General features: G+C 45.8%; 2 protein-coding genes across 5 annotated transcripts in view; one reads left to right on the top strand and one right to left on the bottom strand.

The window, feature by feature from the left end:
* The first annotated feature begins 52 nt into the window (after positions 1–52).
* Positions 53–15,155, top strand: Cenpv (centromere protein V). The gene is made up of 5 exons (XM_045131478.1): positions 53–429; positions 7,200–7,298; positions 11,403–11,472; positions 12,961–13,075; positions 14,802–15,155. The coding sequence occupies exons 1-5, from the start codon at positions 53–55 to the stop codon at positions 14,924–14,926; spliced, it is 786 nt and encodes a 261-aa protein (XP_044987413.1). The 3' UTR covers positions 14,927–15,155.
* Positions 15,156–22,213: 7,058 nt separating this feature from the next.
* Positions 22,214–27,987, bottom strand: part of Pigl (phosphatidylinositol glycan anchor biosynthesis class L) — a 60,828-nt gene continuing 55,054 nt past the window's right edge. For 3 of the 4 annotated variants that reach the window (XM_045131252.1, XM_045131254.1, XM_004663102.2), the window contains one exon: positions 23,002–23,379. In XM_045131252.1, coding sequence (XP_044987187.1) covers positions 23,357–23,379 — 23 coding nt within the window. In that variant the 3' untranslated portion in view covers positions 23,002–23,356. Of the gene's footprint in view, positions 22,373–23,001; positions 23,380–27,987 lie in introns of those variants that run through there. The other variant, XR_006632919.1, reaches the window with a different exon arrangement.

The following is a 27,987-nucleotide window of genomic DNA, read 5'->3' as shown; positions in this document are numbered from 1 at the left end:
GCCGGCGGGGGCGCGCCGAGCCGTGAGGCCTGCGCACCAGATTGCGGGAGCCATGCGGCGGGCGAGGAGCGCGGCGGCCTCGCAGCGGGCGAAAGCGCGGCGGCCGGGGGCCTCGGACTCCTCCTCGGCCCGGGGCGACAGCCGTGCTCGGCGCTCCACGAACCGGGCCGGGGACGGGAGCCGGCAGCCGTCGGCCAAGCGGCGGTCGAAGATGTCTCCGCCGCGGGCCCACAAGGCGGGTTGCGAGGAGCCGCCGGCGGCCGAGCCGGCGCCGCTCCCGCCGCCGCCGCCGCCGCCGCCGACCCCGGCGACCCCCGCGTCCTCGGTGTCCACGCTCGACCTGGGCGAGCAGCGGGAGCGCTGGGAGACGTTCCAGAAGCGGCAGCGGCTCAGCTTCGAAGGTGCCGCCAAGCTCCTGCTGGACACCTTGTGAGTGCGGGCCCGGGGCCGGGATGGGCCGGCCGTGCGGGAGCCGGGCTCGCGGCCGCCGGCGCGGCGACCTCGGCGGGAGCGCACCAACGGAGCCGCGCGGAGCGGTCGGCGCCAGCCGCGGAGCGGTTCCGCGCTCGTGGGCGGCGGGGGGCGGCGGGGCGCGCGGAGGATGCTCCTGGCCGCCCGAGGTGGGACGTCGTCGGTCTGCACTCTTGGGCGCCCCGGGAGGGGCTTTCCGCGTGGAAAGCAGAGAAAGTCCACGCTTTCCCCGCTGCCCGATCCTTCTGCCTCCCACCCCGCGGCCCCGTGCTTGCACGTGCGGTTTCTGGAGAGCGGGCGGGAGGGCAAGGTAGGAAGCCGAGCAGGTTGCGGAGCGCACGGAGCGGCGGAGTCCCATTGTTCCAGGCTGTCCCCGGGAGAGGGTGCAGGGCGCGGGCGGGGGGTGGCGGTGATTGATGCCGGAGGGAAGCGCGCGCAAAGCTGTGCCCCGACGCTGCTAGGGATGCTTTGTGTGCTCTCCGCAGACCGGGCATCCCGAGTGGCTGGCCGGCCCGCTCTCCTTCCCAAGCCTCTCGGTCTCCGCTTCTAAAGAGCTTCCAGCTTTCTAGATGGTCGGACGAGCTTCTCACAGACCCACGATTTGGAAAAGAGCTATTAAACTATTCTGACCCGAATTGCCTTCTGTTTCCCAGATGTCATGTGGATCGCAGCCCTGTTTAACCATTGTGCTACCAAGAAATGGTGATCGAGCTCCCACTTGCCACCTATTTCATGAATTGAAAAGAACAATAAAACATTAGGAAAACTAAGAGCAACGTAGCAGTTGCCTAACAAACAATATGAGAACTGCGATTCCTTAACAACAAAAATGTTCCTCTGTCCTTGTTCCAGAAGAAATTCATTTGGTTGTGACGCACTGTCTGGGAAATGGGGTGTTTATTTGGCTTTCAGTGTACTTCACCTTTTCATTTTACCCTATAACTGTTTTTTTTTTTTTTTTTAAATCCAGAACAAATTCTTGTTTTGTTTTGTTTTGTTTTGCGAGGTAGGGTCTCACTTTAGCCCAAGTTGACCTGGAATTAACTCTGTAGTCTCAGGGTGTCCTTGAACCCACAGCGATCCTCCTCTGCCTCCCAAGTGCTGGGATTAAAGGTGCGTGCCATCACGCCAGACTATATATATGTAATTCTATGAAACATTTGAGACTGGGCACTTGGGACTAGGTATTTGAGACTTGGGTATTGTTACATGCCAGCCGCTGCTGCTAGGTATAAGGGATATAATTACCGATCTTCAGACCTGGACATGGGCCCACCTTTGTAATCCCAGCACTTTGGGAGGCAGAGGCAGGAGGATTTTGGTGAGTTTGAGTCCAGCTGGGCTAGTGTGAGACCTTTTCTCAGAAAAAGAAAAAAAAAATCCAGGCATGGTGATTGATCCACACCTGTAATGCTAGCATTTGCGAGGGGGAAGCAGGATCAGAAGATCAGGAGTTCAATTCTTGGCTATGTCGTGAGTTCAAGTGCCACAAGAGACCCAGTCTGAAACCAAAAATGAAACCAGAGCTGCCTTGTAAGAATAGGGTTCTGAGTTCAACCCCTAGCACTTACGCACATACTGAGCATGTGGTGTGTGTCTGTAATCCCAGTGCTGGAGGGGCAGAGATGGGCAGATCCCTAAAGCTTGCTGGCCAGTCAGTCGAATTTAATTAGTGAGCTTCAAGTTACTGAAAGACCCGGTCTCAAAAAAGAGGTGGATATCACACCTAAGCATGACCCCTGGGGTTGTCACCTGCCCTCCACACACACGTGCACACACACGTGCACACACACATACTCGCACATGCCTACATGTGAACACATATACACATGAAAACAAGATAGTCTTTAGAAATGTAAAACTCATGGGCTAGAGAGATGTATTACCGGTTAGGATGCTTGCCTATAAAGCCAAAGGACCCAGGTTCGATTCCCCAGGATCCATGTAAGCCAGATGGACAATGTGACACCTAGTCCAGAGTTTGCGTGCAGTGGCTAGAGGCCTTGGCTTGCACATTCTCTCAAATAAGTAAGTAAAAATGAAATACTTAAAAAACCCTCAAATTTGAAATAATATTTTCCTCTGAAACAACTTGATAATGGTCCAGACAAAGTTATTAAAAATGTTGGCATTGGGCTTGAGAGATGGTTCAGTGGTTAAGGCGCTTGCCTGTAAAGCCTGACAACCTGAGTTTGATTCCCCAGTACCCATATAAAGCCAAATGTACAAAGTGGTGCATGTGTCTGGAATTTGTTTGCAGCGGCTATAGGCCCTGGTGTGTTTATTCTCTTTCTGTCTCCCTCTGCCAGGTGTGGTGGCTCATGCCTATAACCCCAGCACTTGAGAAGCCGAGGATGAGGATCCTTGTGAGTTTAAGGCCAGCCTGGGCTAGAGCAGTACACTACCTTAAAAAACAAACAGCTGGTCATGGTGGCTCATGCCTTTAATCCGAGCACTTGGGAGGCATGAGTTTGAGGCCATATTGAGACTACATCGCAAATTCCAGGTCAGCCTGGTCTAGAGTGAGACCCTACCTCGAAAAACCAAGAAAACAAATAAACAAAAAACCTGGTAAAGGTTTTACGCATTAGATTGGCATGATTATGTACTTGCATTTATTTTTATATCCCCTAAACTTTTTGTTGAAAAAAATGCATATAACACAGTTTTGTTAAAATATTATATAGATGGGTTGGAGAGATGGCTCAGTGGTTAAAAGTACTTGTGTGCAAAGCCTGATGGCCCAGGTTTGAGTCTCCAGTACCCACATAAAGCCAGATGCACAAAGTGGTGCAGGCATCTGGAGTTTACAGAGGCAGGAGGCCCTGGTGCACCCATTTTCTCTTTCTCATTCTCTGCTTGCAAATAAAAAATAGAAATATTTTTATAAATAAATATTTTTTATTTGCAAGCAGAGAATGAGAAAGAGAAAATGGGTGGAGAGATGGCTTAGCGGTTAAGCGCTTGCCTGTGAAGCCTAAGGACCCCGGTTTGAGGCTCGGTTCCCCAGGTCCCACGTTAGCCAGATGCACAAGGGGGCGCACACGTCTGGAGTTCGTTTGCAGAGGCTGGAAGCCCTGGCGCGCCCATTCTCTCTCTCTCCCTCTATCTGTCTTTCTCTCTGTGTCTGTCACTCTCAAATAAATAAATAAATATAAAAAAATAGAAATATTTTTAAAGTATTGTATGACCGGGTGTGGTGGTGCACGCCTTTAATCCTAGCACTTGGAAGGCAGAGATAGGAGGTTCGTCCAGAGTTTGAGGCCACAAACAAAAAAACATTATATAGAAGAAAAGTTTGGAGGGAAGTGAATCCCTCTTGGCATAAAGATCTTATGAAGCTTTCATTGTAAATGTTATCAAATATGGTAATGTTTGGATTTTTTTTTTTCCTACCTTTCCTTCCTTACTGATGGGACTAAAGGTGTGTGCCACCACGCCTGGCAGGCGGATTTTTATTTTTACACGAACATTATTTTCATATGGAAATATAAATTCTTATTTTCATAAGAAACCTGAAAGAACACTCGTTTCTTAATTAGATGGCAAGTGAAAACTGCAGCAAGCTGCTTTTCCTGTGACTATTGCCCAGAAGTCAGTGAAATGCTTTCTCATTCTTTTTTTTCAATATATATATTTATTTACTTATTTGAGAAAGGGAGAGAGAGAGAGAATGAGAATATGGGTGCACTAGGGCCTCCATCCACTGTAAATGAATTCCAGATGCATGCCCTTGTGCCTCTGGCTAACGTGGGTTCTGGGGAGTTGAACTGGAGTCCTTTGGCAAATGCCTTAACCACTAGGCCATCTCTTCAGCACCCTCCTTCTCATTCTTTATTTGTGAGAGTGGTTGGTCCTTTTGGAAGTGATTTTATGATGTTCATTGAATATTAGTATTCAGATCTGGGCCTGGCTGGAGGAGAAGTATGTGTCAAATCATGTAGAAAGTCATGCACATGAAGAGTCCTAGAGCATGAGCAAAATTACAGAAGCTTTAGTTGTCATCTCAGAAAGCTTATCCAAGTCACCCAGCTGAGTCCCTGTCTCACTGTTTCATAGTGTCTGTCTTTATCAAGATCACAATCAAATATTTGAGGAGTTTGATGGCTACTTAAGGTTGTTAAGGGCGGTAGTCATGTCTTCTGGATTTCCTTTGCTGCTCTCTCCTCTTTCCTTGGTGCTTAGCTTACAGCTTTTTTCCCCCTTTCTTAAATTTTTATTGATAACTTCTATGATTGTAAACAAGATTCCATGGTAATTCCCCCCCCCCCACTTTCCCCTTTTAAACTCTACTCTCCTTCATATCCCCTCCCCCTCTCAATCAGTCTCTCATTTATTTTAATGTCATGATATTTTCCTCCTATTATGATGGTCTTGTGTAGGTAGTGTCAAGCACTGTGAGGTCATGGATATCCAGGCCATTTTGTGTCTGGGGGGAGCATGTTGTAAGGAATCCTACCCTTCCTTTGGCTCTTACAGTCTTTCTGCCACCTCTTCCGCAATAGACCCTGAGGCTTGGAAGGTGTGATTGAGATATTGCAGTGCTGAGCACTCCTCTGTCACTTCTCAGCACCATGGTGCCTTCTGAGTAATCGCAAGGTCACTGTCATCTGAAAAGACAAGCTTCTCTAAGTAAAGATAAGAGTAGCATTAATAAGTGGGTATGAACATTAAGAGAAATGTTTACTGGTCAGTTTAGTGAGCATATTATTTATATTTAGCCAGGCACCAGCAGATATTACACCCCTAGGGCTCATGACTACCCCGTTGTAGTTTTTCAGTATCAGGGATGTATTCCCTCCCATGGAGCAGGCCTCCAATAAAATTAGAGGGTGATTGGTTTCCCCCTTAGCTTATAACATTTTTAAAAATACACTTTTCTTTTTTTTTGAGATAGGGTCTCTCTCTCTCTCTCTAGCTCAGGCTGACCTGGAATTCACTATGTAATCTCAGGGTGGCCTCGAACTCACAGCGATCCTCTTACCTCTGTCTCCCGGGTGCTGAGATTAAAGGCTTGAGCCACCATTCTCAGATTAAATAGTTTTTTAAAAAATTAAAAAAAATATTTTATCTATGTATTTGAGAAAGGGGAAGGAGAGAGAGAAAGAAAGAATGAGTGCACCAGGGTCTCCAGCCACTACAAATGAACTCGAGATGCATGCACCTCCTGTGCATCTGACTTACGTGGGTCCTAGAGAATTGAACTGGGTCCTTAGACTTTGCAGGCAAGCACCTTAACTGCTAAGCCATCTCTCCAGTCCTAAATACAGTTTTTTAAAAATATATTGCTTAATTATTTATTTATTTATTTAAGAAAGAGGCAGAGAGAAAGGGGGGAGAGAGAGAGAGAGAGAGAGAGAAAATATGGGTGTGTCAGGGCCTGTAGCCACTGCAAACAAACTCTAGACAGATGTGCCACCTTGTACATCTGGCTTTTTATATGGGTACTGAGAAATTGAACTTGGGTGCTTAAGCTTTGTAGGCACTTGCCTTAACCGGTGAGCCTCCTTTCCAGCCCTATTTTTTTTTTTTTTTTTTTCGAGGTAGGGTATTACTGTAGCTCAGGCTGACTTGGAATTCACTATGTAGTTTCAGGGTGGCTTTGAACTCATGGTGGTCCTCCTATCTCTGCCTCCCAAGGGCTGGGATTAAAGGTATGAAGCACCATGACTGGCTCTCCAGCCCTATTATTATTTTTTTATTGTTATTTTTTAGGTAGGATCTCACTCTGGCCCAGGCTGACCTGGAATTCACTATGTAGTCTCAGGATGGTCTCAAACTCAGCAATCCTCCTACTTTCTTCTTCCCAAATGCTGCGATTAAAGGCGTGTGCCACCACACCTGGCCTCAGCCCTAAATTTTTTACTGATTAGTTGAAATATAAAAATGTTGGTGGGTTGAGATAGGCTTTTTCCCTGACCCATATTTTCTGAATTCTGGGAACATTTTATTTTGCAATCTTAAAAAATATAGGAAAGGAATATAGAGAGCACATGAACCAAAGGTTCTAAATCATTCTTTTATAAAATTGTGCCTCTTGGGGGCTGAGAAGTTGGTTCAGTGGTTAAAGGCACTTACAAAGCTTGTGTTCAATTCTCCAGCCACCCAACATCTGGTGGTGGTTGTAGTGGCAAGAGACCCTGGCATCCCTCCCCACCACACAGATAAATAAAAACTTAAAAACCCTGGGGGCTAGAGGGATGGCTCACTGGTTGAAAGTGCTTGCTTGCAAAGTCTGAAGTCCCGGATTCAACTTGCCTGGCACCCACATAAACCTAGATGCAAAGTGCCACATATGTCTGGTGTTCATTTGCAGTGGCAAGAGACTCTAGCATGCGCATATACACGTACACACACACACAAACTAAAAATTCTAAAAAACTTTTTTTTAAAGCAGAAATGGGCCTGGAGGGATGGCTTAGCAGTTAAGTCACATGCCTGTAAAGCCAAAGGACCCAAATTTGATTCCCCAGGACCCATGAAAGCCAGATGCACAAGGTGACACATGTATCTGGAGTTTGCTTGCAGCAGCTGAAGGCCCTGATGTGCCCATTCTCTCTCTCTCTCAAATAACAACAACAAAAAAGCAGAAATGTACTTGGTTGTCCTATTGCAAAGATTTTTGTCCGAGCCTGTCTTCCTTTAACAATACAGTGTAAGGGCATCATGCCATAAGGCTTCTGGCTGCCTGTTAGAGTTCTAACTGCTCTGGTTTTTGTTTCATGCAGTGAATACCAAGGCCTGGTGAAGCACACGGGAGGCTGCCATTGTGGAGCAGTTCGTTTTGAAGTCTGGGCCTCAGCCGACTTGCACATCTTTGACTGCAAGTGAGTATTTTCTTCCTAACTTGGTGTAGAAGACTTTAGATGTTAAAAGGCAGTGCTTCCAAATAATCTGGGGAGTTGGGGCATAGATGAAACAGCACTGGCCTTGAGCTGATAATTGTTGAAGTCAGGTCGTTGGTACATAAGGATTCATTGTTCTACTTGTTCTCATTATATATGACTTGAAGTTTTCAATGATAAAATTTGTTTTTGAAAGGTCAGGGTCGGCCAAAAGTCTGAACGAAGTTACTCAGAATGACAGCTTGTAGACGGGGTGTGGAGGGAGAGAGGGAGAGATGTGGTGTGTGTGCGTACCATGGAGTTCCTACAGCTTCTGCAGTCCCAGGTGGCAAAGAACAGGATTTTCAGGACCTTGGCTGGTAGAGTTACCCCTGCGAGTGATACCACTGATGTTTTGGGAGTGTTTAGCTATAGGTGGATCAGGTAGAGGGAGGAACTTGAGGCAGAATCTTTGTAGGAGTCCAGCCAAGAGGCAAATGCACGGAGCGTGTGCACCCCGAGTACCCATGTGCTGGCACTCTTACGTTATTCTTGGGATAAGACACATGTTACCACCAGGATCAGTGGAGGCCTGCTTCTTGGCACCTTCCCTGACATTATGATACAGCAAGGACTCTGGACTAGTCATTGGTATGTACCTGATTACTCAGCAGGGTCCAATCCTTTTTGCCTTTAAATGGTACCTAGATTATATATGAATAATAAATACTGTGAAGTTACTCAAATGAGACCTGTCTAGGCTACTAATAAGAGTCCATGCTGGGGGCTGGAGAGATGGCTTAGCGGTTAAGCGCTTGCCTGTGAAGCCTAAGGACCCCGGTTCGAGGCTCAGTTCCCCAGGTCCCACGTTAGCCAGATGCACAAGGGGGCGCACGCGTCTGGAGTTCGTTTGCAGAGGCTGGAAGCCCTGGCGCGCCCATTCTCTCTCTCTCCCTCTATCTGTCTTTCTCTGTGTGTCTGTCGCTCTCAAATAAATAAATAAATAAAATTAAAAAAAAAAAAAGAGTCCATGCTGGGCGTGGTGGTGCACACCTTTAATCTGAGCACTTGGGAGGCAGAGGTAGGAGGATCACCATGAGTTCAAGGCCACCCTGAGACTACATTGTGCATCTCAGGTCAGCCTGGGCTAGAGTGAGACCCTACCTCAAAAAACAAAACAAAACAACAACAACAGCAACAACTGAAATAGAGTCCAGATTTGGAAAGAAATAGGGTGGCATAATTTGTTGGAGAATCTTGTAAATCAGAATTTTTCAAAAGGTGGATTGGGTCTATGGATATAGTTCAGTTGGTAAAGTGCTTGCTTAGAATGAAGAAAACTCTGGATTCATTTCCCAGCACCACATAAACTGGGTGAAGTGGAACATTCCTATAATCCCAGAATTTAAGAGGGAGGTGTAGGCAGAAGGATCAGAAGTTTAAGGTTGGCACTGAGAAAGTGGCTTAGTGGTTAAAGACACTTGTTTGTAAAGTCTGCCAACTCAGGTTCAATTCTCAAGCCACCCACTTGAAGCCAGACCCAAAAGTGTTCATAAATCTCTGTCATTTGTTTGCAGCATTAAGAGGCTCTGGTATATCACACATACACAATTACATGTGCAAATGAGTAAATTTTAAAATAAAAGTTGTACAAGGTTATCCTGAGGTACACAGTGAGCTGGAGTCCAGTTTGGGCTATGAGATCTTGTCTCAAAAAAAGAAATATTTCAAAGGGGAAAGTGGGGGGGGGAGGGAATTACCATGGGATATTTTTTATAATCATGGGAAATGCTAATAAAAATTAAAAAAAATTAAAAAAAGAAAAATAAATAAAAATAAAATAAGCTGGGCCTGGTGGCGCACGCCTTTAATCCCAGCACTCGGGAGGCAGAGGTAAGAGTATCACTGTGAGTTCAAGGCCAGCCTGGAACAACAAGAGTGACTGCTCCATCAGCGTGGGCTAGAGTGAGACTCTACCTTGGGGAGGGGGCAACAGTGCTGGAGAGATGGCTTAGCAGGTAAGGGGTGGTTCACCTGTCAAAGCCCAAAAACAAAGGACTCAGGTTTGATTCCCCAGAACCCACTTAAGCCAGATGTACAAGGTGGTACATGTGTCTGGTGGTTGGCGGCCCTGTATACTCATTCTTTATTTCTCTCTCTCTGCCTCTTTCTCTCAAATAAATAAATAAATAACAAAATATTTAAAAAATAAAAAAAATAAGAAATAAAATAAATGTATTAAAAGAACAGGTTACTGGGCATGGTAATGTACGTTTTTAATCCTAGCATTTAGGAGGATGACATAGAAGGATTACAGTGAGTTGGAGACCAGCCTGGGTTAAAAGTGAGACCCTGCATTAAAATAAAACAAAACCGATCCCAGCACTTATGAGGCAGAGGGAGGAGGATTGTCATGAGTTCAAGGCCACCGTGAGACTACACAGTGAATTCTAGGTCAACCTGGACTAGAGCAAGATACTACCTTGAAAAAAACCAAAAAATTAAAACAGCTGGGTGTGGTGGCACATGCCTTTAATCCTAGCACTCGGGAGGCAGAGGTAGGAGGATCATGGTGATTTTGAGGCCACCCTGAGACTATATAGTTAATTCCAGGTCAGCCTGAGCCAGAATGAGACCCTACCTTGAAAAAAAGAAAAGAAAAAAAAAAAAAACCCAATTTTTAAAAATTAAAAGAAAAGCCGGGCGTGGTGGTGCACGCCTTTAATTCCCCCACTAGGGAGGCAGAGGAAGGAGGATTGCTGTGAGTTTGAGGCCACCCTGAGACTCCATAGTGAATTCCAGGTCAGCCTGGGTTAGAATGAGACTCTACCTCGAAAAACCTAAATAAATAAATAAATAAATTAATTAATTAAAAAAAAAACAGAGCTAGAGAGATGGTTTAGCACTTAAGGCATTTGTCTGTGAAGCTTAAGGACCCAGGTTTAATTCCCCAGGACCCACGAAAGCCAGATGCACCACGTGGCGCATGTGACTGGAATTCGTTTGCAGTGGCTGGAGGCCCTGGCACCATTCTTTCTCTCCCTGTATGTGTGTCTTTTTCTATCTCTGTCATAAATTAAAAAAAAAATTAAAGTAAAAAAAAAACCAAAAAAGGTAAATTGAAGGCTTCAGATGTACTTACGATGCTCAGTATTCATTGCTGCTGCACAAAACCAAAAAAAAAAGCAGGACCAGAGAGAAGGCTTAGCAGTTAAGGGCTTTATGTGAAGCCTAGGGACCCAAGTTTGAATCCCAAGGACCCACATAAATCAGATGTACAAGGTGACACATATGTCTAGAGTTGGTTTGCAGTGGCTAGAGGCCCTGGCATGCCTATTGTCTTTCTCTCAAATAAATAAATATATATATATATATTTTTAAATTATTTTTATTTATTTATTTGAGAGAGAGAGAGAGATACAGAAATAGGCAGGTAGACAGAGAGAATGGGTGCGCCAGGGCTTCCAGCCACTGCAAACGAACTCCAGATGCTTGCACCCCCTTGTGCATCTGGCTAACGTGGGTCCTGGGGAGTCGAGCCTCGAACTGGGGTCCTTAGGCTTCACAGGCAAGTGCCTAACCGCTAAGCCATCTCTCCAGCCCAAATAAATATTTTTTTAAAGGTAGATTGAAATGAATATATATATATATACCTCCTACCTCAGCCTCCTGAGTGCTGGGATTAAATGCATGTGATATCACCCAAGCCCAAACGAACAGATTTTGATTAAACTTCCAATTTGGCATTTTGGGGTAAAATATTCAGAGTTTGTTTCTAATGTGGAGATAACAGGTAGAACTAAGTTTCTTTTTCTGATTGTAGTGAATGTCTCAGAGGCTGAGATTTTAACAGTGCCTGATATTTGTTTCTTAAGTGTCTGCTAAGTCCAAGGTTTTGCTTTGGGGGTGAATGGGCAGCAAAAATGAGGTCCTGGGCTGCTGAGTGGGGCGTAGCCTCCCTTGCTGGCTCTGGGACCAGCAGGCTTCACTGCCACACAGACCAGAAGCCTCAGGTGTCCTGTGCACCTGGTTCTCCAGGCATCGGGCTTGGGTGGGTGTGCGATGTAGATGGCAGTTCACAGTCTGGAATCTGTTCTCTCTCTGTAGCTGTAGCATTTGCAAGAAGAAGCAGAACAGACACTTCATTGTTCCGGCTTCTCGTTTCAAGCTCCTGAAGGTCAGTGTTGAAGACCAGGGCCAGAGAGGGTAGAAGCCATGCTAAGCACTCCTGGACCCTTTCAAGGGCTCTGAGCTCCCAGAGCCACACCACCCCCAGGCAGGCTCTCACTCTGGCCCCAGGCTGGCCTATTAACCCACAGTGATCCTCCGACCTCAGCCTCTTGAATGCTGGGATTAAGGGTGTGCATCTGGAGTTCGTTTGCAGTGGCTGGAATGCCCTGGCATGCCCATTCTTTCTCTCTCTCAAACAAATAATAATAATAATAAAATAAGTCAGGTGTACAAAAACACAGCAAGGCATGGAGGTGCATGCCTTTAATTCCAGCATTCAGGAGGCAGCCCCTGGCTGTGTTTTTCTTTTTATTTGTTTATTTTGTTTTTTCCAGGTAGGGCTTCACTCTAGCTCAGGTTGACCTGGAATTCACTATGTAGTCTCAGGGTGGTTTTGAACTCACTGCATGCAATCTGCCTACTTCTGCTTCCCAAGTGCTGGAATTAAAGGCATGCACCACCACACCTGACCCTTTTAAAAAATACTATTTTTTATTTATTAGTGAGAGAGGGAGAGAAAGAGAGAGAATGGGTGGACTAGGGTCTCTAGCCACTACAAGCAAACTATAGACACATGCACCACCATGTGCATCTGGCTTACATGTGTTCTGGGGAATCATACCTGGGTCCTTAGGTTTTGCAGGCAAGTGCCTTAACTGTTAAGCCATTTCTCCAGCCCACTGGCTGTGTTTTTTAATTAAAAAAATTTTTTTTGTTGTTTTTTTGAGGTAGGGTTTCACTGTAGTCTAGACGGATCTGGAATTCACTCTGTAGTCTCAGAGTGGCCCTCAAATTCATGGTGATCCTCCTACCTCTGCCTCCTGAGAGCTAGGATTAAAGGCGTGTGCCACCAGGCCCGGATATTAAAATTCTTGATAGGCCTTGATGGTGCACACCTTTAATCCCAGCACTCCGGAGGCAAAGGTAGGATTGCCAAGAATTCAAGACCACCCTGAGACTACACAGTGAGTTCCAGGTTAGTCTGGGCTAGAGCAACCCTACCTAAAAAGACCAATAAATAAAAATAAATAAATAAATAAAAAATAAAAAGTAAAAATCTTGGGCTAGTTGGGCATTGGTGGTGCACACCTTTAATCCTAGCATTCGGGAGGCTGGGGTAGGAGGGTCACAGTGAGTTTGAGGCCAGCTTGAGACTACAGAGTAAATTCTAGGTCAGTCTGGGCTAGAGTGAGATCCTACCTTAAAAAAACAAGGGGTGGGGAGAAGAAAAGAAAAAGAAACTCTTGTTAGGTGTGGTGACACATACCTTTAGTCTCAGCATTTGGGAGGCAGAGGTAGGATGATTGCTGTGAGTTCAATGCCAGCCCAGCCTGAGACTACACAGTGAATTCCAGGTCAACCTGAGCTAGAACAAGAAGAGAAACAAGAAAAAGCTCTGTAAAAAGAGGAAGCTCATTTCTCTCTGTTCACCTAGGGAGCCGAGAGCCTAACGACTTACACGTTCAACACGCACAAAGCTCAACACACCTTCTGTAAGAGGTGCGGTGTCCAGAGCTTCTACACTCCCCGCTCCAACCCTGGGGGCTTTGGTGAGTAGACAGTGAGCTTGGGATGGGAAGACCCCCGGGTGTTTGGGGTGTGAATGCTACTTGGACAGGTGAACATGGTTGGTCTGCCTCCTGCCAGGGCAGGGGTGCTGGAATGAGGTTCCTGGCAGCTTTTTTTTTTTCCTGTAATAGGCTGTAAGGTTGGTTCTGGTGAAGGGTCTGCATCCCAGATAACAAAGTCTTTTTAACAAATTGATTACTTATTTGGCAGAAAGAGATGGAGAGAGAGACAGACAGACAGACAGACATTGGGCATGCCAGGGCCTTTAGCCGCTGCAAACAAACTCCAGGTGCATGTGCCACCTTGGGCATTTGGCTTATGTGGGTCCTGGGGAATCTAACCTGGGTCCTTTGGCTTTGCAGACAAGTGCCCTAACCACTAAGCTGTCTCTCCAGCACCTAGGTTTTTTGGGGTAGGGTCTTACTCTAGCCCAAGCTAACCTGGAATTCACTATGTATTCTCAGGCTGGCTTCGATCGAACTCACAGCGATCCTCCTACCTCTGCCTCCCAAGTCCTGGGATCAAAGGCGTGCGCCACCATGCCTAGCTAACAAAGTCTTTTTGAAAAGTAATTTTGGCCAGGTGTAGTGGTGCACGCCTTTGATCCCAGCACTTGAGAGACAGAGGTAGGAGGATCACCATGAGTTTGAGGCCACCGTGAGACTGACTACACATGTCAGCTTGGGCTCGAGTGAAACCCTACCTTGAAAAACAAACAAACAACAACAAAAAAGAATAAAAATAATTTTGTGTATTTATTTGAGAGAGTGGAGGAGAGAGAAGGAGGAAGGGAGAGAATGGGCCCCCAAAGCCTCTTGCCACTGCCTATGAAATCCAGACACACGTGCCACTTTGTGCATCTGGCTTAACCTGGGTACTGGGGAATCTAACCCAGGCCAGCAAGGTTTGCAAGAAAGTGCTGATAACTGCTGAGCCATCTCCAGCCCATAGTAAAATCTTTATCAGACTTTTTTTTTTTTAATTAATTTATTATTTGTAAGCTGTCGAGGGAGAGAGTGAGAGAATGCAAATGAACTTCAGAGGCATGCGGCACTTTGTGTGTCTGGCTTATGTGTGTCCTGGGGATTCGAACCTGGGCCGTCAGGCTTGTAAACAAGTGCCTCAACCACTAAGCCATCTCTCCAGCCCCAGAATTGGTTTCTTTTTTTGTTCACTGGTGCTGTAGAACTGTGAAGAGATTTTAAGGATAGAAAGGGAACTGGTGGGGAATAGGCCTGCATGTCTGGAGTGCGCAGCAGCAAGAGACCCTTTAGTCCCAGCACTAGGGGGGCTGAGGTAGGAGGAGCACCATGAGTTCAGGCCAGTCTGAGGTAGTGAGTTCCAGGTCAGCCTAGGCTAGTGAGACCTTGCCTCAAACACACACACACAAACAGAAAAGAGAAAAAGGAGCCAGGCGTTGTGGCACACACCTTTAATCCCAGCACTTGGGAGGCAGAGGACCACCGTGAGTTCAAGGCCACCCTGAGAATACAGTGAATTCCAGGTCAGCCTCGGCTAGAGTGAGACCCTATGTTTAAAAAAAAAAGAGAGAGAGAGAAAAAGGAAGGAAGGACAAGAGGAAAGTAGGGAGGGAGGGAGAAAAAAAGAAATGTGTTATATACTGCCTGCAGTAGGGAGTTTGTCTCATGCACTGTCTGGACTTAACCACACTTGGAACCCTTCTTTCTCTGTGTCACTTGGCCCTAGGAATTGCCCCACACTGCCTGGATGAGGGCACCGTGAGGAGTGTGGTCACTGAGGAGTTCAATGGCAATGAGTGGGAGAAGGCCATGAAAGAGCACAAGACCATCAAGAACATGTCTAAAGAATGAACTCTGGTTTCTGTACTGGAAAGGTGCATCAGCGCTGCCCCAACGTGTCTGACCTGGGCTACTGTCTGCATTGGACAGTCATTATCCTGGTCCCTACAGTTGCTCTAGCTACGAGTTTCTTTAGGCAGCTGTTTGTTCTTAGCCCAGATATGATTGTAAGATAGTTGACTTTACTTCTTTTTGCCAACTTTTGTGTGATCTTTTAGAAAATAAATATTTTTAACATTAATATTGTGGTTCCTCATTTCATTTGAATTTTGCTATTCTGAGGCCTGTTACTTAATAACAGATGCTTACTGAGCACTATTAAGATGGTTACAAAAAAAAAAAGCTTGCATCTAAATTGAGGAATAAGACATGAACCACGTAAAGACGTGAACCACAATTACAACTAGAAGATTATGAATGATCACAGCTATGTGTGTTGGGAAGGTATGAATTCCATGAGTTCAGAGCCAAAAGGGCCACTCCAAGAAGTCTTGGGAAGGCAGTGAAGTGAATCACATTGGGTTGTTCTGTGGTCTGTCGTTCCCCTTCCCACCTCGTCCCGCCTCTCCTATGTATGGTCTCACTATGAGGCCCAGGATGGCCTGGCGCTAAACCAGCTGCTGCGCCCCCCTTCCTCTTCAAACAAATATAAAATGTAGCATTCTAACTACTTTTAATTAAAAAAATATTTTTATTTATTTATTAGAGAGAGAGAGAATGGGTGTGCAAGGGCCTCTAGCCACTGCAAATGAACTCCAGATGCATGTGCCACCTAGTATATCTGGCTTATGTGGGATCTGGAGAGTCAAACATGAGTCCTTAGGCTTTGCAGGCAAGTGCCTTAACCGCTAAGCCAGCTCTCCGGCCCTCAGGTGTGTGTGTGTTTGTTTTTTCAAGGTAAGGTTTCACTCTATCTCAGGCTTACCTGGAATTTATTATGTAATCTCAGGGTGGCCTCGAACTCATGGCAATCCTCCTACCTCTGCCCCTCAAGTGCTAGGATAAAAGGTGTGTGCCACCATGGCTGGCTAGGTATTTTTTTTTTTAAAGACTTAATTTACAGCTTCCATAAGTATAGACAATAAGCCATGATGATTCCCACCCCCATTCTCCCCTCTCAAAGACACCCTCCACTGAATCCCTTCTTTCCAATTAGTGTCTCTTCTATTTTGATGTCATTATTTTTTACAATTATTATGAAGGTCTTGTGTAGGTCTTATCAGGCACTGTGAGTTCATGAGTATCAAGGCCATCTTATGTCTGGAAGATTACATTGTAAGCCGTCCTATTCTTCCTTTGGCTGTCCTTGTGCTTGGCTATGTGGGTACTGGAGAATGAAAACTTAGGACAAGTGCCTTAACCACCATCTCTCCTGTCACTTTTTAGCACTATGGTGATTTTTTTTTTTTTTCAGGCAAGCTCAACAAGACTGGCCTAAATCCTCCTGTGTCTGCCTCCCGAGTGCTGGGATTAAAAGGTGTGTACCACCATGCCTGGCTTTGGCCTTTTATTTTTATGTGAGAGAGCAAGAGAGAGAGAGAGAGAGAGAAAGAGAGAGAGAGAGAGAGCGCACAAGAGAGAGAGCGAATTGTTGTGCCAGGGCCTTCAGCCACTGTAATCAAACTCCAGACACGTGTGCCACTTGGTATGCATATGTGAATCTGCACTCTTGTGTCACCTTCTGTGTCTGGCTTATGTGGGATCTACAGAGTAGAACTTGGGTCCTTAGGCTTCACAGGCAAGCCCCTTAACTGTAAAGCCATCTCTCCAGCCCATTTCCCCTTATTATTATTATTATGATTATTATTTTGTTTTTTGAGGTAGGGTCTTACTCTAGCCCAGGCTGACCTGGAATTCACTATGCAGTCTCAGGCTGGCATCAAACTCACAGAGAGCCTCCTACCTCTGCTTCCCGAGTGCTGGGATTAAAAGTGAGCCACTATGCCTGGCTGGTCTATGGACTTAAAAAAAAATGCTTATTTAAAAATATATTTAGTTGAGAGAAAAAGGGAGGAAGGGAGAGTGAAAGGGCATGCCAAGGCCTCTAGCCACTGCAAACAACTCCAGACTCATGTGGCACCTTGTGCATTTAGCTTATGTGGGTACTGGGAATCAAACCTGTGTCCTTAGGCTTTGCAGGTAAGTGCCTTAATCACTAAGACATCTCTCCAGCCCTGGTATGTGGATTTTAATTCTTTAAATTTATAAGACAAGGATCTGGGGATACCCCATAGCCTCATGAGTTTGTGATTAAGCTTCATACTCAACCCCAGGCTGGTGGAGCCTCTGTGAGGTGCAGCCTTACTGGAGGAAGTGTGTCACTGGAGTGTGGACCTTAAGGTTTAGCCCAGCTTGCCAGTGCCAGCCATCTCACTCTTGTTGATTACTGCCAGCTGATACAAGGTGGGATGTCCAGCCTCTGTTCTGCCATGCATTCTTTTAAAAATATTTTATTTTTATTTATTTATCTGAGATAGAGGCAGAGAGAGAGAGAGAGAGAGAATGGGTGTGCCAGGGCCTCCCGCCACTGCTGATGAACTCCACACACATGTGCCACCTTGTGCATCTGGCTTATGTGGGTCCTGGAGAATCGAACCGAGGTCCTTTGGCTTAGCAGGCAGCGCCTTAACCACTAAGCCATCCCTCCAGCCCTGTTCTGCCATGCATTTTTGCCAACTGTAAGCCTGAAATAAACCCTTTCCTCCCAGAAGCTGCTTCTAGTTGAGTGTTCTGCCCCAGCAACAAGAAGGTTCTCCTTCAATGCCCTCTAAGCACACTAATGTCTGTCTCCCTACCTGTCAACATTGAGCAAGGCCCCTTCCTTGAAGGGCACTTCCCTTTTTTCTCCACCCACAACCCATAAAGCCTTCATACTCTCACTACCCAGCACCCTGAAGTTGCTTTCTCCATGGCTTCAGATCCTGCCAGTTTTTCCTGACATTTAAATAAATCTTGGGGCCATGAAATGTTTTGTCTTGCTTCCTCTTTCTCAAACCCAGAACGCAAAAGGAGGAATTCAAGAAAATAGTGACACTAGAAAACATCCAAGTTTGGGTAAACAGCTTTGTAACCTGCTGCTATGGAGAATGCTCACTGCAATGCATACTGAGATCTTTTGCAATCGCTAGTCCCTCTGTCTAATGCCTACTTTCTCTCCCTCAGGAGAGCAACAGCAGCTAATCTTCCTTAGTGCTGTGAGCTCTCTTTGCCATGCTCCTTAATGCATTCTATGGTTTAGTCCTCTGGGCTTGCAACTGTCATTAGGCAGAGAAAGGATTGGTTCCTTGCCAAGTTATGTTGTTGACAATTCCGGTATCAAGGATGAAGAAGGAATAGGAGCAGGAACAAGAAAGTTGTTATTATTATTATTATTATTATTTTAATGGGCAGACAGCCAGGGACAAAGGCCCAAGGAGAACATGGTTGCTGCCTTTCTGCCCTGACAGAACTAGAACCTACCACATCTGATCCAGCCTCATCCAAGATGGCCGCAAACAACACTCAGGTCTTCTCAGCTGAGCACATCTGGGTGGCTAGGTCCCTCCTGGGTCAGCCTTTTGAGTCCACCAACCAATCAGGTCCCTACCTTATGTAACTGAGTCTGAGGACAAGGCTCATCTGAATTGGATTTTTTTTTGTTTTTGGAGATAGGGTTTCACTTTAGCCCAGGCTGACCTAGAATTCACGTTTTATTCTCAGGGTGTCCCTCAAACTCACGGCGATCCTCCTCCCTCTGCCTCCCAGAGTGCTGGGATTAAAGGCATGTGCCACCAAGCCCGGCGGCTCATCCGAAATGAATGTTTAATCCATAAATGGATATGGCACACGTAAGTCTCTCTTGATCCTTTCTCTGCTGGCGCCCTGGTCTTCTGGTCCTGGCTTTGGTAAGCTGCCCTCTTCCCAGCTTGGCTGGGGAGGGGAACTTTTGTTTGCAATTGTGCTTTCCTGTTTTGCCACATGTGTTATCTTCTTGAAGCCCCGAGTCCCTCACTATCCCCTTTTTAAAAAAATATTTTCACTTTTGTTTATTTATGAGAAAGAGAATGGGCATGTCGAGACCTCTACCCACAGCAAGCAAACTCCATATGCATGCGCCACCTTGTGCACCTGCGTTACATGGGTACTGGGGAATTGAATTTAGGTCCTTAGGCTTCCCAGGCAAGCACTTAGCCACTAAGCTGTCTCTCTAGCCCTGATCAACTTCTTTATTTATTTATTTGAGAGCGACAGACACACAGAGAAAGACAGATAGAGGGAGAGAGAGAGAATGGGCGCGCCAGGGCTTCCAGCCTCTGCAAACGAACTCCAGACGCGTGCGCCCCCTTGTGCTAACGTGGGACCTGGGGAACCGAGCCTCGAACCGGCGTCCTTAGGCTTCACAGGCAAGCGCTTAACCGCTAAGCCATCTCTCCGGCCCCCCCTTTTTTTTAATTAGCAACTTCCATGATCGTAAACAATATCTCATGGTAATGTCTTCCTTAACCCCCTACTTCTTTTTGTTTAAATTTTATTTATTTTTATTTGAGATAGAGAGAAAGGGGGAGATAATGGACACAACAGGGTCTTTAGCCACTGTAAACAAACTCCAGACACACGTGCCACCTTGTGCACCTGGCTTATGTGGGACCTGGAGAATTGAACCTGGGACCTTAGGCTTCACAGGCAATTGCCTTTACCATTAAGCCATCTCTCCAGCCCACTATCCTACTTCTTAAGTCTTTTCTCACCCCTGTGTGAGTGAAGGTGGAGGGAATCTTGGCTTGCACTCTCAGGCTTTGCTTTCCACATACCATCTGCCTTCTCTGGAAGCTTCTTACCACATGTCTCTGTGAAGGAGATTCCACCTTGCCTCCCCCTTTCCATCTGGGAAGGGGGAGAATTCCCCTCAGGTGTAGGTAGGTTTTCAAGCTAGCCTTCTCCCTGGATCCTAACTTTCCCTAAAATAAACTGGACAATTCACAATTTATTCTTCTCAGAGTCCATGTTTTTCACCTGAATAAGAATTCAAAAGTTGGGGTTAGTTGGGTGTGGTGGGGCATGCCTTTAATGCCAGCACTGGGAGGCAGTGGTCCGCTGTGGGTTTGAGGCCAGCCTGAGACTACATAGTAAATTCCAGGTCAGTCTGGGCAAGATAGCAAGACCTCACCTTGAAAAACAAAACAAAAAGTTGGGGCCCACAGGCCTGGGTGCATGTGAATGGAATTTAACCCTTCCCCGGACCCCCAAACTGTACATCAAGGGGCCACTAGCTAGCCTCCTTACCCAAGCTTCCCTGCCTGTGGCCACTTCCATGGACCCTTAGCTGGATTCTCAAGTAGCTTCCAAGGCAGATGTCTCAGATTTTGTTTGTAGGACAGTTTGACAACACCAGGTTGGTTGCTTGAAAAACCAGTTCACTATGCAGCCTCAGCTGGTCTGGAATTTCCTGTGTAGTACAGGCAGGCCTCAAATATGTAGCCATCAGGCCTCTGCCTCTCAGGTGCTGAGATTACAAGTGTATACCAACCTTTCCTGCTAACATCAGGTTCTTGAGAGTATAAAAACAGACTCTAAATCCCAGTATTTGGGAGGCAGAGGCAGGATTGTTATGAGTTTCAGGCCAGCCTTGGGCTACATAGTTCTCTAGATCAGCCAGGGCTACAGTGAGAGACCCTATCTCATAGGGGTTGATTGGGGGAGGGAATGGATGGGCAATAAATAAATATAAAAAAGTAAGACTCTAGCTTTCTCTTCCTTTTCCTTACTTCTTCCAAAAAAACAAAGATTTGATTAGTAGCTCCTTGAGGGGAAGAACCACATAGCCATCTCTGTGGTTTTCCTAGACTCAAGTTCCAATGCGGTCACAAAGAAAAAAAATCCAAGGAATTATGCTTGAGCTAATTCAATACAGACTGGTTTGTGTGCTCTAGCTCATATTTGGTGTCTATGGTTTGGGTGTGTTCTCTGTAAAATCATGTGGTAGAGATTTGTTTTTCTTTCTTTTCTTTTTGTGTGTCCATGTAGGGTCTCACTGTAGCTCAAGCTGACCTGGAATCTACTATGTAGTCTCAGGGTGGCCTCGAGCTCAGTGATCCTCCTACCTCTGCTTCCCAAGTGCTGGGATAAAAGGGGTGCACCACCACACCCAGCTGAGATTGAGCTTTCAATACACCAGTGTGTAGAGGAGGGAGGTGACTGGGCCACTTACTGTAGGAGTGAGTGCTCTCTGGCTCACACTTGACTCCTTTTACCTTAAAGCATGCATCAAGAAGCCCTTACCAAGCCTTGGGTTGGTTTATTATTGGTTCTTTGGAATTTTCTTTTGGAAAAATATTTTCATTTATTTATTTGAGAGACAGAGAGAATAGACATGTCAGGGTCTCCTGAATATGAACTACAGATGCATGCATCATTTTTTTCATATTTAAACTTTTATTGACAACTTTCATAATTATAGACAATAAACCAAGATAATTCCCTCCCTTTCCCCATTTCCCTCTTCACAACTCCACTCTCCATCATATCCCCTCCCTCTCTCCATTAATCTCTCTTTAGTTTTGATGTCATCGTCTTTTCCTGACATGAGGGTCTTAGTGTAGGGGTTCTGAGCACTGCGAGGTCATGGTTATCAAGGCCAGCCTATGTGTGAATGACTGTATTGTAACTAGTCCTACCCTTCCTTTGGCTCTTACATTCTTCTTTATATATATATATCTTTTTTTCTTCCAATTTTTTTTTTTTTTTTGTATTTCGAGGTAGGGTCTTACTCTGATCCAGGCTGACCTAGAATTCACTATGGAGTCTCAGGGTGGCCTCGAACTCATGGCAATCCTTCTACCTCTGCCTCCCGAGTGCTGGGATTAAAGGCATGCGCCACCACGCCCAGCTTCTTCCAAATTTTATTGACAACTTCCATGATTATAAAAAATACCCCATGGTAATACCCTCCCTCCCCCGACTTTCCCCTTTGAAACTCCATTCTCTATCATACCCCCTTCCCTCAAAATATTTTACTTAGCTGAGTGTGGTGGCTCACACCTTTAATTCTAGCACTCAGGAGACAGAGGTAGGAGGATCGCCCTGAGATTATGAAGTGAATTCCAGGTCAGCCTGAGCTAGAGTGAGACTTTACCTTGAAAAAAAAAAAAGTTGAGAGAGGGAGAGAGACAGAGAAAGAGAGGTAATGGGCACACCAGGGCCTCCAGCCACTGTAAACAAACTCCAGATGCATGTGCCACCTTGTGCAGCTGGCTTATGTGGGTACTGGGGAATTGAACTTGGGGCCTTAGGCTTTGCAGGCAAGTGCCTTAGCTGCTAAGCCATCTGTCCAGCCTGTCTCTTACATTCTTTCTGCCACCTGCTCTGCAATGGATGCTGAGCCTTGGAATGTATGATAGAAATGTTTCAGTGCTGAATACTCCTCTGTCACTTCTTCTCAGCAATTTGGTGCCTTTGGGTCACCACAGTGGTCACCACCATCTGAAAAGAAAAGCTTCTTTAATGAAAAGCTTCTTTAATGGGTATGAATATTAAGATAAGGGCAGTTTGGTGAGCATAACATATTCACTTAGCCAGATAAGAGCAGCATTATACTCCTAGGGCTCATGACCTCCTCCACCATAGGCTTTTGAGTAGGTTTTCAGTACCAGGTATGTATTCCCTCCCATGGAGTGGGCCTCCAGTCCAATTAGACAGCAGTTGGTGTCCCCCATAAGAGACATACCACTATTGTACCCATTTAGTCATCTGGCTTGGCTGGCTAAACTTAAGGCTTGCAATGTCCACTGTTTATCTCCACTGATGACTTCTCTCTCCCATAGGGCTACATGCAGCGCAGCTCTTTCTAGTTTTCTGTCAGCTGGTCTACAGGGAGGTTTTCAGCTCAGTTCCAGTTTAACTTCTTAGTAACCTTGTAGCCAAAGCATGTGAAGTCTTCAGCAATAATTTTTTTTTTTTTTTTAATTCTTTTTGAGGTAGGGTCTTACTTCAGCCCAAGCTGACCTGGAACTCATTGTGTAGTCCCAGGCTGGCCTTGAACTTCTAGCAATCCTCCTACCACTGCCTTCCGAGTGCTGGGAATCAGCACCCCTTCTGACACATGTGCCATTTTGTGCATCTGGCTTTATGTAGGTACTGGGAATTGAACCTGAACCAGCAGGCTTCGCAAGCAAGCACCTTTCGCTGCTGAGCCATCTCCCCTGTCCTGTTTAAAATTTTCCTCTAGGGGGAGAAGCTGAGTTTGCATGGTCCACTGGCTTACATGGCCTCTCCTCTGTAGAGTCTTTGCTGGGATCTTTTTGGGCCTTAGGTTATAAACTAGCTCTAGGCTCCACACCTGAACTCCCAGTCTCTCCTTTGTTCTGAAGATCTGAAAACTCTTCAAGGCTTCAGAGGAACTGCAGTGAGTTGATTCTCATGTATCTGGAGAACAGAATGTAGAGGTGGCGGAACCAGAGGAGCTGGCTACCGTGGCAGGACATGGCTTTCTAGAAGAATCAGAAAGGACCAATTAGGGACACTTGCTCGTGAGCTGTTTCTATTGCTTTCAGGTCTTTGACCCTCACCTGAAATCCTCTCTCCCACTAATACACTTTGAGCTAGAACTTTATTTGGCTTCTTTTGTAGTTCCTGAGTATCTCCCCTCATCATCTCTTTTATTTTCCTTGTATGATTTTCATGTTTATTTATTTATTGGCGGGGGGGCAGGGGAGGGAATGGGTGCACCAGGGCTTCCACCTGCTGCAAATGAGGTCCAGATGCATGTACCACCTTGTGCATCTGGCTTACATGGGTACTGGGGAATTGAACCTGGGTCATTTGGCTTTGTAGACAAGTGACTTAACCATTAAGCCATCTCTTCAGTGCCTACCCCTGCCCCCACATCATCATTTTATAGCAGATGATGCTAAGGGCAGCGAGAGAACTTGTTATAGGCAGAATAGTCTTCAACGATTATCTTGGTGTGAATAACATTGTGTCTTACTGTTACCGCCTTTTTCTGTTTTTGAGGTGGCTCATGTGGGTACTTGGGGAATGGAACCTGGGTCCTTAGGTTTCTCAGTCAAGAACCTTAACCGCTCAGCCATCTCTCCAGCTCCTCCCTGTTTTTTCTTTAAAGTATTTCTACTTATTTGCATGCAGAGAGAGGGGGGAGGAGGAAGGGAGGGAGGGAGAGAGAATGGGCCAGGCCTCCAGCCACTGCAAATGAACTCCAAATGCATGCATCACTTTGTGCATCTTGCTTTATGTGGGTACTAGGGAGTAAGCAGAACCTGGGTCCTTAGGGTTTGCAAGCACATGCTTTAACCACTGAGTCATCTCTCCTGTGTTTTTATTTATTTGAAAGCGACAGAGAGAGAGAGAGAGAGAGAGAGAGAATAGGCGCCCAGGGCCTCCAGCCACTGCAAATGAACTCCAGACATGTGCACCCCCTGGTGCATCTGGCTAACATGGGTCCTGGGGAATCGAGCCTCGAACCAGGGTCCTTAGGCTTCACAGGCAAGTGCTTAACTGCTAAGCCATCTCTCCAGCCCTCTGTCTTGCAAGCTTCTGGATTCTCCTGGCTCCACCCCCCACCACTATAGACACATTGAGATTACAGATGTCTGTGACTTTGTGTCCAGCTTTAAGCGAGTGCCAGGGAACAGAACTTGGGCTGGTAGGCTTGGCAAGCAAGAACCTTTAATGCCTGAGCCATCTCCCCAACTTATGTTGGAATTCTTTTTGAGGATCACTGTGAATTTGAGGCCAGCCTGAGACTACATAGTGGATTCCAGGTCAGCCTGAGCTAGAGTGACCCCACCTCAAAAAACCAAAAACAAAAAATAAAGTTAAATTTGGAAACTAAGGCTGAGAAAAAGAAAATCTTGTTACAGGATTTACAAGAGAGGTAATTTATAATCTTAAAATTAAAGGATGACCAAGGGCTGGAGAGATGATTCAGCAGTTAAGGGTACTTGCTTGCAAGGCCCAATGGCCTGGCTTCAGTTCCCCAGTGCTCATGTAAGGTCAGATGTATGGAGTGGTGCATCCATCTGGAGAATTGCTTGCAAATGGTGGGAGGCCCTGGTGCGCCCATTTCTATCTCTGCTTATCTCTCTCTGCTTACAAATAGATAATATGAATTCCAGGTCAGCCTGGGCTAGAGCAAGACCCCACTCTGAAAAACAAAAACAAACAAAAAAAAGATAATTGCATTATGTTTTCTGCTGTGTATTTTAATCAGGCTCCTTTTTTGTTTTAAGTATGATGGTGCCTCTTGCCACTGCAAACTCCAGATATATGTGTCACTTTCTGCATCTGGCTTATCTGGCTTTACATGGGTACTGGGGAGTTAAACCTGGGTTAAGATTTTTCAGGCAAGCACCTTAATTGCTGAGTCATCTCTCCAGCCCCATTTCTGCTATTTAAATCCCTGGTCTACATTTATTTACAAACTAAATATTTTGTTGCTGTATACATGAGATGCACTGCGTATCAGAAAATGAGTTTATGTTACTAGTAGTGCTCCTTAACTCCCTGATGGCCTGTGTGGTGGTTTGATTCAGGTGTCCCTCATAAACTTAGGTGTTGTGAATGCTAGCCCCCCAGCTGATGGATATTTGGGAATTAATGCCTCCTGGAGAGAGTGTATTGTTGGGGGTGGGCTTATGGGCTTTATAGCCAGTTTCCCCATGCCAGTGTTTGGCACACCCTCCTGTTGCTGTGGTCCACCTTACATTGGCCAGGGGGTGATGTCCACCCTCTGCTCATGCCATCGTTTTCCCCTGCCATCGTGGAGCTTCCCCTTGAGCCTGTAAGCCAAAATAAATCTCTTTTTCCCAGAAGCTGCTCTTGGTTGGGTGATTTCTAACAGCAATTCGAACTGGACTACAACAGCCTGTCACTTAGTCCCCATCCCCCAACATGAGATCAGATCAGATGAACTGGTGAAGAGGGACAATAAAGACTAAGCAAATAGATGGCTAATGATATCTTCAGAGAATCATGTTCAGAGATGAGGGGAGGTGTCAGAATCAAAGTGGAGTCACACTGGACACACTGACACTTTCCTATAATCTTAGCACTTGGGAGACCCTGGTCGTTTGATCCAGGTGTCCTCCATAAACTTAGGTGTTCTGAATGCTAGGTCCTCAGCTGATTGCAATTTGGGAATTAAAGCCTCCTGGGGGCAGTGTATTGTTGGGGGCGGGCTTATGGGCGTTATAACCAGCTTTCCCTTACCAGTATCTGGTACACTTTCCTACTGCTGTTGTCTAGCTGATGTTGGCCAGGAGGTGATGTCCTCCCTCTGCTCATGCCACATTTCCCTTGCTATTGTGGAGCTTCCCTTCAAGTCTGTAAGTCAAAATAAATCCTCTCCCTCCACAAGCTGCTCTTGGTCGGGTGTTTTCTGCCAGCAACACAAAGCTGACTGCAACAGAGACTGAAGCAGGATTGTGAGGCTGAGGTCACCCTAGGTGTCATAGTTTCAAAGCCAACAACAAAGCAGTCACTTGTGCCAGCCCTTCCCAAAGTAACTAAAATCAAGGGTCATGGAGAACCGATTCTTATGCGTGGCTACCTGATGCTAACTGAATGTGTCCTAACCATGGCTACTGCTTTTGTTTTGTTTATAATATTTGTTTTAGGTCAGGCATATTGCACCTCGAGCTTGAGTTCTAAAAACAAAGAATGTAGATTGTAACCATCCTGGTAGGAATTCTGAGAAGACCTTGTCTCTCCTTTTGGTTATTAGACTATTGAAACAACAGATCCCAAGAATTTGTAAATTTCTCAAGAATCCCATGCTGGGAGAAGGTGTTGATTCTAAGGACTCCGGGAACAGGTCAGTCTTGGGTTTGAGGTCAGTTTGGCCTACATGTGTAATAGTTAACATTGTCAACGTGACAGGATCTAGACACAGGAGACAAATCTCTGGGCAGGGCTGTGTGTTACAAGATGGTACTGACTGAGGTGGGAACACCCATCGTAACTGTGGGTGGCACCATTCTAAGGGCTTGGGTCTCGGACTGAATAAAAAGGAGAAAAATGAGCTGAACTCTAGCACTTATCCTTCTGCTTCATGACTGTGGACACAGTGTGACCAGCTGCTTCATGTTCTTGCCACTAACCTTCCCTTCCATAATGGACTGTTCCCTGAAACTGCCACAATAAAACGTGGCACTAAGTATACTATGGAAAGGACAATTTTTTTTTTTTTTTTTTTTTTTTGCTGTGTGAAAGCTGGATCACTTTGCACAATCTCCTCTATGAGTAGTATGTATGCCAGGCAGCACAAACTTGACAGTGCTTTGTGAGTGCACTCGTTCGTCTGTGAATGGCCACAGAATAAAAGCTAGCATTGCTCTTGAAGTTATAAATGAACTTTTGCAAGTGGGTGCATTCACAAATATGAAATGTCAAATAATGAAATCAATATTCAGTTTGTGAACTCCAACACACTCTGTTATGACGTTATTCATTGAACCAGGCACAGAGGCTCACACCTATAATCTCAGCAGTGGGAGGCTAAGGTAGGAAGATTGCCATGAGTCTGCTGAGCTACAAGAGTGAGTTCCAGGTCAGCCTGGGCTACAGTGAGACCCTGCCTCAAAAAAAATTCAAGCTGGGTGTGGTGGCACATGCCTTTAATCCTAGCACTCAGGAGGCAGAGGTTAGGAGGATCATCCTGAGTCTACATCCTGAGTCTACATAGTGAATTCCAAGTCAGCCCTGGGCTAGAATGAGACCCTACCTCAAAAAACAAAAGCAAAGCCCAAAAGAAGCTATGGATTGAAAAGAAACTTACAATTGAAACTATGATGAATATCTCAAAAGGAATTAATAGTGCTTTTTAAAAATGAAAAATGAGCCAGGCATGGTGGCACTTTAATCCCAGCACTTGGGAGTCAGAGGTAGGAGGTTTATCATGAGTTCTAGTCCAGCCTGAGACTATACAGTGAATTCCAGGTCAGCCTGGGCTAGAGCGAGACCCTAGCTCAAAAAAACCCCAAACAAACAAACAAAAAAGGTGGGGGGTGGGCAGCTGGAGAGACGGCTCCTAACAGTTAAGGCACTTGCCTATAAAGCCTAAGGACCTGGGTTTGACTCCC

This window comes from Jaculus jaculus, chromosome 12 (genome assembly GCF_020740685.1).
Source record: "Jaculus jaculus isolate mJacJac1 chromosome 12, mJacJac1.mat.Y.cur, whole genome shotgun sequence".
NCBI lineage: Eukaryota > Metazoa > Chordata > Mammalia > Rodentia > Dipodidae > Jaculus > Jaculus jaculus.
This window is presented reverse-complemented; position numbering and strand designations above follow the sequence as displayed.